Genomic DNA, 12,630 nt, shown 5'->3' on the forward strand with positions numbered 1-12,630 from the left:
GAAAAAAACTTTTCAGATGAATACTGTCCATTTCTGTTTAGAGTAGCTCAAAGTTTCCTAAGGATAACAAATTGATTATGTCTGCTCAAGTGATGAAAGGCCATGTAACATTCGCCTGATAGGTTTTTCTAAGCACTGAATACACTGATTCATTCTCTCACCTGTGTAGACCTCCTTGCTCAAAACTGTTCTCTGTCACTCTAGCTGGCCAAATCACAATCCTAATACTTTACAAGCGCAACTTTAATGCTCTCTCTGCAGTCAGTGTGCTGGCTTGCATTGCAAATCATGTCTCAAGGGATTCTGGCTTCTTGAACCACACAACAAGGGCCCGGGAAGCAGGAGTGGCAGGCGATTTAATGCGGTGAATTCCAGACAGCTTACACGCTGTCTGACACACTGCAGAGTACATGCCACTTCAAAGATTAAGTAGCGGGAGCCAAACAGTGTTAACCTAAGAGCTGACAACAGATTTTCTCTTAGACAAAAAAAAAAAAAATCTTTCCAAGCTGGGAAGGGAAGAGAGGTGTTGACTGGAGGTACAGTGAGAACTGGAGCTGCGCCTGCTGAAGAGCACTGTGAAATGTCAGTCCGAGTGGAGAGGAGATGCCTGTGCACAAGGGCTTGCTTTTAAAGAGGAGTGGGTGTGGCTCTGACTCGTCATTATCACAAACTTACTGAAAAATTCCAAAGCACACTTATTTAACAGATTTTTCTATTTTCTACTATATTATTCTTTATCCACAGGTGATTAAAATCTGTGCTCAATCCATTGTTTCTGTGTAATCCAGAATAATTACATATTGAATATTTATTAGTTTTAAAATAAATAAAAGCTTATTTATCATGTCTTGATGGCATAGTATGTTCTTATAGTGGAATTTTATAAGAGCTCATATATAGATACTGCATTTTTTGAGCATCGAGGGCATATACTGCAGAATGTGTTCTCCCTAGTAGTAAGAGAGGGATTATTTTTTGAGTCCTGCCTCAAAAACTACTACTGATTATCTGTTTCTAATTTGCAAAAGACTATTTCAACCCTGTCCACTCTATTTTCTTTCTTACAATTTAAATTTATTATTTGTAATTTGTACTCTTTCCTCATCTTTAAAGTTGGAAGATTTCTCAGCTTATAAAGATATTCTTTTTTCAATATGTTACTTCTTTATGTTTGAAAATATATATATATATACATATATACATATATATGTATATATATATATATATATACATATTGTGTGTGTGTGTGTGTGTGTGTGTGTGTGTGTGTATACCTCCCCATAGATGACCGCTTGTGTTTGGTATTGGATAACCAGCTGATGTGATAACCTACGGGAAGATGGTCTTCCCAGCTCTCAGTGTTTCTTTAGTTGACTGTGGTTCATTATGTAGCGTTAAACCCTCCTGACTTTTCTCTGTCCTCATTTGTCCGTCCATTTTAGTTTTCATCGTTTAGGATATTTTCCCTTTCTTATTTTTAATATGAAATACTCTGTAGTACATACTAATAAGTTACTTGAACCCTAGTACACTGGTTAATTTTCTCTTACTACGGTAAAATATCAAGGCCAACAGCAGCTTAGGGAAGAAAGAATTTATTTTATGTTGCGTCTATATACGCACAGAGTTCATCATTGATAGGAATGTGAAAACACGGAAGTGGTAGGCTCGAAGCTAGATGATCACAATATCAAGATCAGATCAAGATCAACAGAGCCTAAATCCATCTCTAATGAGATACTGCCTCCCACATGTTCTCCAAGCAGTGGAAGAGCATTACCAGCCATGTTTTCAAGTACATGAGCCCATGGAGGAACATTTCTCATTCAAACTACGAAACCTATCATGTCCTATTACATTCTGTTTAAATAGATGGATTAGATTGCCAACAATTTTCCTAGTGTAGTTAGAGACCCTAGAATTGACCCAACACCTAAATATCTTCTTGGGATCTTCAATGAAGGTTTGGATACATCCAAGAGACATCTTTATTTAACCACCCATGTTTTCAAAGGAAATTTTTCAGAGATGGATTGAGATTGATATGAGGTTATGAACTACTATTGCAATTATCTACCAGAGAGTTCAGGTATTTCTTCCTCTCAAGAGAGCTAGTCATGTGGTATAGTCTCTCCATGTTCACCTTAGGTCACAGGATGCCTAGTGAGCACATTGTATGGTGAAGGACAAAGAACTGTATCAGTTTTATAAAAGTGACAATAGTAACTGAGCCTTAGAAGCAGAGAACTTTGGGTTTGTATTAAGGAATGTAGCACAGATGACAAAACTGCCATAAACTAAAGGTTCTAGAATGAATCCCAAAACTTACAAAATATTTTACAGTGGCTGCTCAAAATATTAGAACTTCAGTCATTGCGAAGAAGGTGGAATGTTTTAGGTTCTGAGTCAAATACTTCAGGTTATATTCTAGCACTGCAAAGAACCATTTATTGCTCACCTCTGTATGTGAAGTAACATCACTCTGATGGTGAGGTAAATCCTTTTGTAATGTGTGTTGCTTTCAGCAAGGCAAAAACAAACAAAAAAAGCTAAACGTATATGAAAGCCTTGAGGCTTCTTGCCCCGAATTTCTGACAGTTCTGTAATACCATAACAGATGTTTACATTAATGTATTTGTAGATATTAATTTTTAATTATTTTAGCTCTGTTATTCTAAAATTTTCATGAAGCTGTTACCATATAGGAACATAAAAGCTGGGATAACCTAAAGCTGTGTTCCTAGGACATGTTCATTTATATATGGCTCAGTAATGAACTGTCTCTTATTCCCATTGATGTAATATCAAAAATTTTAGAATATTAGGAGCATGCGATAGCCTTCATTATGAGGACAGGAAATCATTGAACAGTATCTTCTTTTCCATGCTGAATTAATATCCTGTCTATTTAATAAAATTATACTCAGATTTCTTTGGGCTTTTAAAACAAAGCAACGTAAAGACGATCAGAATTCTGTGTTTAAGCCAAACTGTAGTCCACTGACTACAGAAGGCAACCTTGAAAATGGGAAACAAGTGTCTGTTTAGTGGTAAAGGAACAAGTGCAGCAAGATAATTAGGAAGATTAAGATTCCAGAGAAGAAGAAATCTGACCAGTTGACAGATAGCAAGTAGTGATTTATTTGTTCTTCCTCTAAGGAATCAAGATTACACGCTGGAGATGGAGCAACCATGAGAGCTCTTGAAAATATGCAAGGATGGCATTCAACCTGGAAATGAAAGATCTGGGTGTGACTGGTTTTCTCTGAAGAGTTTCTGCTAAAGTGGAAGGATCAATTGGAAATTACTTTTGGGGCATCTAGCAGAAAGCTGAAGCCCTAAACTAACGTTCTCTGAAGATAAGAGAATACCAAAGAGCAGCTTACTATGTCTATCCAGACAGTCAATGAATCTAGCAGCACAATCACAGCACAGGTGAACTCTCAGTAAAATTCTCCAGACTTCTAAGGAGATACAAATAGAATCTTCTCAGTGTGCCTTCTGACGGGATGCAAGATCTTTGGATAGATTTTTGGAGGAAGCAGTGAATCTTAGATGTGGAAATGAGTATTGTGGAAGCATCTCTCAGTGCTGCAGTTTTGATGTTTCAATCCCTTCCACAGTGAAGTCTGGGAATTTAATCAGCTGAATATTACTGTTGAAAGATAGGGTCCTAATCAGAAGCGAATAGATCTGTTCATCTTGAGTGGATTTATACCACACTGCAAGAGCCCCTATGATTAGATTAGGCTGATATCCACAATAGAACTCTTAATATGGACATGTCCAAGAAAATACACCAAAAACAAAAGTCATGATTCACCAGTGTCTTGAATGTCTATTATAAAAAATGGCCACCAACCAAAGCAGTGAGCATTTGGAACACATTTTCTTTGACAGACCTCCTGCCTCCCTACCAGATCATTAGCTACATGCTGGTGTTTTCTTTCAGAATATTCCCAGCATGTGTCACTGTGAGTAATGAGAGCTAAGGAAGCCCAGATAACTTTTAGTAATGAAATGAAGCGTCCTTGACAATTTTAGTTCTTTAGCTTCCAGATAAATTAGTAGATTCCAAATTAATGAGGAAATAAAATGAGTTATAACACATGCAAAGAAAACATGAGAGCTGTATTAAATCATGTTATTCAGAATGGCGTTCATAAGAAACAGGAATCTTACTATGATACAGACAAAAGAAGATCCTTTTACCCAGGACAAGGAGCCCTGTTGCTTTTTATTAAATAAACTAAAACCCCAGAATTACTATAGTATTACTATAGTATCTGTCTTAGATGATTTCACACACACACACACACACACACACACACACACAACACAAACATAGACACACACACACATATATATATATATATATATATAAACTTTTTAATAAAGATTCACAAGTGACTTATAGGTTCTTATAGGATTTAGCTAAATGATCAATCAGCTACTGTGGAGGGGTCTATCTTCATGCTCTTATACCATGTTAACATGCTGTAGTGGCTATTCTTGGTTGTCAACTTGACTATATTTGGAATGAACTACAATCCAGAATTGGAAGGCTCACCAGTGACCCTTATCTGGAGGCTTGGAGATCCTTATCTGGATCTTGGTATGGAGATCTTAAGACATAGTGGCTATGGATTCCAGAAGATTAAATCTCCGAGTTTAAGGAGATTTAATCTGGGCTACACCTTTCATCTGGGATTAAAGGTGTGGTGGAACACACCTTTAATCTGGGCTACACCTTCTGCTGGAGACAATATAAGGACACTGGAAGAAGGGAGTCTAGCTCTTGCTCCTTCGCCTGCTTGCCTTGTGAGACTGAGTAACTGCTAGATCCTTGAACTTCCATTCACAGCTGCGACTGAACCATTGTTGGGAATTGGGCTGCCGACTGTAAGTCATCAATAAATTCTTTTACTATATAGAGACTATCCATAAGTTCTGTGACTCTAGAGAACCCTGACTAATACACATGCCATCATGTATGCGTGCTCCAAGAAGGCTTTATTCAGTGCTTCTGAATGACGACAATCATATATTTTACATATGTTCCACTAAGCTATATAAATTCTGATGCACATCAGTTCTCCCTGGCATTATAGGATGAATAGGAATGATGTGCAAGAGATTGGGTGCATGAAGACTACATAGTGCAAAGAATCCATGAAAGATTGTCTTCTGAGACATATATCTTGGGCAGGAGGTAGTATTTAAAAAGTATAGTCCTGGTGTAACTAATTCAATATATTATCCCCCAATTTTAAGGTTTTACCCAATTATTTTAAATAAATTTGATTGTTTTTCTATCTTACAGTCCATTTCTATGAAAAAAATTTAAAGTACTCATTTCTAAATCTTTAAGTTGGTTAAATATGCTTAAGACTAGATTCTAACTCCTAATGACAGGAGAAGTGTCATATCTAAGCACAGCAACCATTTCAGTGATGGTAGTTGTACTGGCTGGTTTTGTGTGTCAACTTGACACAGGCTGGTGTTATCACAGAGAAAGGGCCTCCCTTGAGGAAATGCCTCCATAAGATCCAGCTGTAAGGCATTTTCTCAATTAGTGATCAATGGTGGGAGGGACAAATGTGGGTGGTGCCATCCCTGGGCTGGTGGTCTTGGGTTCTATAAGAAAGCAAGCTGAGCAAGATAGGAGAAGCAAGCTAGTAAGTAACATCCCTCCATGGCCTCTGAATCAGCTCCTTCCTCAATGTTCCTACCCTATTTAAGTTGCCATCCTGACTTCCTTGGTGATGAACAGCAGTGTGGAAGTGTAAGCTGAATAAACCCTTTCCTCCCAAACTTGCTACTTTGTCATGATGTTTTGTGTAGGAATAGAAACCCTACCTAAGACAGTAGTGGTAGGTATTAGAAACAGCAGGAAATGGATCCTGGATGCACTTCTGAAACACACACACATGCACACACACACACACACATTATAGAAACTGACATAGAGCATTCCCAACTTACACATTGAATATGTTAGATGATTTTCCATCTACACTGGAAAACTTATTAGACTTATATCGCTAGCTATATCATTAGTGTGGAAATAAAAATAAAATGTCAGTGCTGTTCTTTAATAATACCATTGTGCCATTTTGTATACATATTTACTTTAATTAAATGAACAGAATATATACACACTTGACTGTGCTGCTCATCCCACTTCTCAGTTCTTCCCAGAGTGAATTATGTGTTTCATGCTTGTTCCAAGTAGGCAGAGAAAGGATCGTATGCCCCTGTAAGACTGACACACTATTGTCAGTCACCAGGACTCTGCCAAGTGGTAAATTGCAGACCATAGTACATTCAAACCAGCCACAAAAAGATTTGTAGGGTGCTAATTAGAAAATTACATCTACTAATTACGTTCATAGTTTCCTCAAAGAGCAATTAAGGGCCTTGTTGACAGGGAGGAATCAATGGACAGACCACGTAAACAAAGATACATTTTCCATAGTTACTAACTATGCTAGATTCTGTTTCTCCATATAAGACAGAGGACTAAACAAAAATAACTTGAAAATCACCCATATTTATGCATATTTTCTGTCCACCCTTTAACAAATACGCACAATAAGAAGAGGAAATCCAATTTGCACATCACTTCTTCATAGCTTTGCTAATGCACGATAATTTCCAACATGACATCTGGCTTTCTGACCCTCTCTGGGACATATGTTTTTTTTCACTTTTTTTCTAATTTAAAAATATTTTTTGCCTTTTAGCACTTTCAGGGGTAATCATAAACATGTTTGTCAGCTAAGATTTCTCTTAAAATTTGCCCACGAGCACACTGGATGTGTATCTCTTGTTTAAAGGAATGCTTCTGAGTAAATCCAATCACTGTTATTTGTACATATGGCTCAATTTTAAATACAAGATATTCACAGATCATAACACATTAACATCACATTGAGTTTGAGTGCCAATTTGCAAGCTGTTCATGTGTAGAGGACTGAAGCAAAACTAATCATGTCTGTACTCTCTCAGTCAAAACAGGAAACACATAGATCAAGAAGACATATTGGTGTTCACCTTCATTGTCCTTAAGTGTGAAATTTGGGTTCATGGGCAGGCGTTCATCAAGAAAAAAATTAAATCTCGGTCCATTGGCAAAGTCATCTTTATCAGTGGCAGTGATGGTGTGGATAACCTAAAGAAAAGACACACACTAACCGTAAGTTTAATTTGTTTATTCCCTTGATTTTAATTATACTGTCATTTTAGTTGCTGTAATTAACAGATTTTAAAGATCTATTTGGCAAGTCAAGTATTTAACACATCAAAGAACCAATTAAGTTGCTTTTTCGTCCAATTGGTTTTAGGAAAAGACATTTAGTTTAATTTATAAATACCCACACTTTATTACATCATGGTACAAACATCTATTTTCTTTGTGACCCATGATTCCTTGGGGCTTATTTTTTGTGACTCACAATAGCTTGGGGATAATCAGTCCTAAAGTTTTGCTGGAACTTTCTTTTTAGATAAACAGGAACCTTCATTTCAGTGTCTGGGCTGTACAGTGCCCAAATAGAAGAGTGTTGTTGTATAGTTTTGTCTCTGTACATTAATGTAAAAGCAGTAGATTCCCCCTTTTTAAATTCAAGTGGAGCAAGAAACGACAGTGCAGGCCCGCAATGTCATATGAGAGAACACTGAGTCCCATGAACTGTGACATGCAGCCTGTGTAACAGTGATGCAGGCTACCAAAAAACTCTCCATGATTTGCTGATGCAATTAGTCCTCTGTGATGGCTCAGACATAGGAAGGAGTCTCAGTTGATATTAACACATGTTCAGCAACAAGTTAAGGGAAACTACATGAAAATAAATTCTGGTGTCAAAGGAGAGAATACAAATTCTAATTATCTTAGCCAACACTGCCTTAAAGATAAATACTCAAACAAACAAAAGTATATGATGTCTCTTATTTAAAAATATTAGTGTTGAAATAATTCAGGTTGTTCACGTATATTTGTTTTTAAATAGGAAAAACACTAAAATACCTTCTATTTACAGGGTAGATCAAGCAAAATGCAAAAATAATAATATTTTTAATGTCAATATGTTTCACAAGAGATAAACATAAAATGCAAAAATAATATGATTTCTCCATATTAAGATGTTTTACAAAAGAAATAACATATTTAAAATATAACACAGTGAGAAATCAAATACTTCTCTATGTACTGAGACCATTGGCTGATAAACGAGATAACTTAGAAAAGAAAAAACAGAAAAAAGAGAACGAAACAATAATAGCATGATTTTATGTCCTAAGGCAGTATATAATAAATAGTATTGAAGTGGCAGATATCTTCTGGACAGACTGAGGCCTCAATACACATCTCTGCTGTCAGTCATCAGCCCCTGCAGTCTCAGTGGGAAACTATTCATTCCTCAAGTCCCCATGTCTGATTTGTAGAGAAAGAAATTTCTACCTTGCTTTCCTAATTTATTTCACTGCAAAGTATTTACTTTAGAGCTGAAAGTTCATCCTGTTGTTTTTCCTTTCCATCCTAAGTACAACCACGTCTCCAAAGAGATCTCTTCTTCCCTTTTGACTTTTGACAGCAAGTAGACGAATGTGCTGATAGAGAATCAAAGCAATCTCACTGTTTTTCTCAAATGTGCAAAACACTTCATATAGAGGTCAAAATGGTGTGTCAACTGAGTAATACACTTGCATTCTCTGCACATCAGTTCTTAATATAATTTAAGTGAAAATTTAAGTGAAAATCACGTTTCAGGGTTAAATATACTCAAATCAGTTTCAGGGTTAAATATACTCATGCCCGACACTGCATATCTCAATACCCAACAGACACACAGGGACGCACACACCCCCACACACACATTTGCATGCACATGGTCAAACATGCATAAATACATTTCTTTCATCATGTTTTCAAAACTAATCTTATACCCGTGGTATTCAGCTATTAAGAATCTTTAGTTTTTAATTCTACTGTCCCTGTAATGTTTTATAACATTATGAGATATATGCAAATTGCTTCTTAATTCAGAATTTTTGAAGTATTGCTATAGAACAATTCATCTAGACCAAATCAGAAGTTTATCTTAAGTTCATAGGAACTATAATAATTTTTCTACTCATTTTAAAATAAACTTATAAAACAAAGTTCAATTCTTTTTAAATCTTCTTAAAAACCCAGCTTCTATTGGTTAATTCTGGGGTAATTAGTTGTATTGTGTTTTCTGTCGGTTTGGTTCTATATTTTTTAAAGCATCCTTTCCATTTTTGTGAAAGCAAGTTAAGAGACCTCATTAACTGCAACTGTTTGCTTGAAACAACCTCCATTGTCATCCATGGGGCAAGTGACAGCTGAATAGGACATCATGATTATAAGTGTCTTTTGAGCCTCATACCCTTGCAATTATGATGGTCAAATGCAAGCATATTTAAATTTTTATTAACTTAATTTTATCTTCATGCTTCCCTCTCCTTTGTGTTCATTACTTCTCATTTTATTATTTCTTCTGTGTATGCATTACTTCATCATATCTTTATTAAAATATGTGAATAGTTCTTCTTAGGTATCTTAGAAAATAAAAACACAGCACATGACTAGACAACTGACAGTTCTCCACAATAATACTTTTCAAGGTCATTTTATTTGCTGTATTACGGACACTTTCTATTTCTGTGACTGTTTGTAAGGTGCAATCTCTAACAGCTTTAGTTTGACTCTCATTGTTTCTTAGTTTCACACAAATAAAGTCATAAAACACAAGGCAGATTAATGCATAATATGTTTGATAATTCACCTTGATGTGACAGACAGAAAGACACAAAGATGGTCACCTTTTGAAAATGTAGCAATCAACTTGATATTAGCTAATTACAAGTCAATACACACTGAGAAAATTTGACAATATCTAAAAATAAATGTTCCTGGCTTAAAAAATGTATTGAGCATAGTGTATTGATATGAGAGTAAATTATTAGGAAAAAAATCAATGTAGCAATTATATATTCATGTAAAGTTTCTACTAGGAAACATGGTTTTAGCATTTTCCTCGTTAACTTCAGCACTGGTGACAGATCTTTGATGTGACACTTATCACAGACTCCTACTACAGTCTGGTACTGAGCAGCAAGATTGGATGAGCACCGTGATCGCCTTCTGTCTTGGCATTTTGTCCAGACCACTGTCCTCAACACTCACGTTAAAGCTAAAGTGCTGAGAAACACGTAGTAGGTTGTTTAAAGTAACCAGTGATTTCATTCTGTTATCAAATCCTATATGAGATCACATAAGCTTGTTTTATAATAATATGAACTCTTGTGGTATTAAATGGATTGAATTATGATAGACTGTAAATCTGTAATGAAATGTGTTATACTTTTCATACAATGTTATATAATTGATAAAAAGATTATGTGATGTGACAGAGCCTGTGCTAAGTAATAAAGGGATGATAATTTAAGATAAAGTCTTTTATATGGACTAGCTCATCCTGAATTTCTACCCTTTGATGTAAGATGACCTGGGACTTCTGATCCTCCTGTCTCCTCCCCCGTGGTGAAGGGATCACAGGCTTTTGACATCCCACCTAATTAATGCTGACCTGTAGATAGAACTCAGGGTTCCATTGAAGGCAGACAAGCACTCTACCATCAGACCTACATTCTTAGCTAAGAAATGACAATGTTATCTAACTCTGAGTTTACCTTTAAAGAATAGTAAAAAGGACATAGCATATTTGATATGAATAAAAGAAAACTTTCATGTTTAGGCAAATATAAATTCTTATGGATTCACTGTAGTTTAGGAATCAACTCTAAATTTCAGACATACCTGACTTTTTGTTTAATGGGTTTTCAGTAAAATTATATATGATATTTTTTCAGAAGTATAAGACATATGAACTTAGACTAGTTCTGTACTGCTCTTTATAATGGTGCTTATTCTGACCTAAGTGCTGCTATTGTACATGTTCAGTTCTTCAAAAAGTACCATTATCTACCATAGTGGCATTCTGATATTATTAGGTGCTCAAAAAAATCAATAGTATTATATTCAACATTATAAACAAGTTATAGATGAAGGTGTTATTTCCTGCAAGGGAAACATAAACAGGCTTCATTAAATTTATGACAGAACTCAAAGTTTAAATATTATTGTATTTTACCTCAGAGACAAAATTTGTGAAATTCCATCAGAAATCCTACCAACATGTGTTCCAGAATGCAACAGAAGAAACAGAGAGATCTAGAAGGGTTTCTCCCGTTAGGGGACATTCATGGAGATCAAAATGATCAGTGATAGTTTGTTTAAATACATTGGAAATTGTACTTAAAGATAATATTTTTTCTCCAGAATGTTAAATTCACTTGAATACCAGCATTGAAAAACATGTTAAACATCAAAAACAACATTGAATTCCCAGGAAAGAGATGCAGCTGGAGACAATCACCATAGATGAATAAAGTTTGTATCAAAAATACAAATACTGCCTGTGTTTTCTCATTTTGAGTTTGACATTATTAAAATTACTTTCGAAGTAGATTTTTTTGTTGGAAATTTGATTTTCGTCATATCCCTCCTTCACCCACCTCTTCTTGAGTTCCATGTTTTTAATAGATATAAGGAAGTAAATAGTGTAGGGTTAACAGTCAAATAGAAGCCATCCAGGCATAGTAAACTTACGGGTAACAAGAAAAAGAAACGGATTAGTAGCAGCGTGTGGAGCATTAACTGAGGCATGTTTCATACTGATAAGAAATCGGCCTTATGAAAGCAAATAAGTAAGATAAAATAAAAGACAAAACACAACACCATTACAAAAACATAACAGACTAGCAGTGCCATAACAGGAGAGATGTTGCAAAGGTATTGATGAAGGGAACTTCTACATGCAGAGTCAGGGAACAGTGGGGAAATTCTGAATCAGAAATCCAGCCACCATCAGTTTTTCTAGGCAAAATCATATGAGCTGATAAAGCCATAACAACTTAGCATCATTTCTTCACACTGCAAACAGCATATAACTTTGACTATGAGCAAACATGTATGCGCTGGGGAAACACACTGTAATTTTGAAATTTTAAATGATTTTACAACCTAAGAAGTCAGTTATTTATATAATTAAAATATATACATGTACATAGTTGTTTGGAGTTGTGGCACGTGACAATTTTATCTCATTGGGCTCCAGACCACCCACTGCTACACAGTGAGACCCTGTTTCTGTTTTGTTTTGTTTTGTTTTGTACAGAATAGAGTTTATTTAGGGCACTGGGAGTGGGGTTAAGAGAGTAGTAAAGGCAGAGAAAGGCAAAGAGAAGAAGAGAATAGAGAAGCAGAGGCTGACCATGACCACATGGGGAGAGGGGAGAAGGGTAGGGGATCTAGGGGGGAAGATGTAAGAGAGAGGCAAGAGCATAAGAACAAGACTCTGTTTCAAATGTAAAACAAAGCAATATACATATAATATATTTTTATATATTATCAATAGTGTATATAATTAACTAGGTATATAAACTCTTAACATACAGTACTGTATATAAATATATAACACATATTTACTAATATGATGCAATCCATAAATCTTCATAATATATAAATAAATATATAAC

At 35.5% G+C, this 12,630-nt stretch overlaps 1 protein-coding gene across 3 annotated transcripts in view; it reads right to left on the bottom strand.

Annotated features, from left to right (window-relative positions):
- Window positions 1-12,630, bottom strand: part of Cdh18 (cadherin 18) — a 917,427-nt gene that overhangs the window by 16,422 nt on the left and 888,375 nt on the right. For all 3 annotated transcript variants that reach the window (XM_029470124.2, XM_085831363.1, XM_021183199.3), the window contains one exon: window positions 7,060-7,177. In XM_029470124.2, coding sequence (XP_029325984.1) covers window positions 7,060-7,177 — 118 coding nt within the window. The remainder of the gene's footprint in view (window positions 1-7,059; window positions 7,178-12,630) is intronic.

The sequence above is a fragment of the Mus caroli genome, unplaced genomic scaffold (assembly GCF_978045245.1).
Source record: "Mus caroli unplaced genomic scaffold, Mus_caroli_1 scaffold_16, whole genome shotgun sequence".
In the NCBI taxonomy this organism is placed as follows: domain Eukaryota; kingdom Metazoa; phylum Chordata; class Mammalia; order Rodentia; family Muridae; genus Mus; species Mus caroli.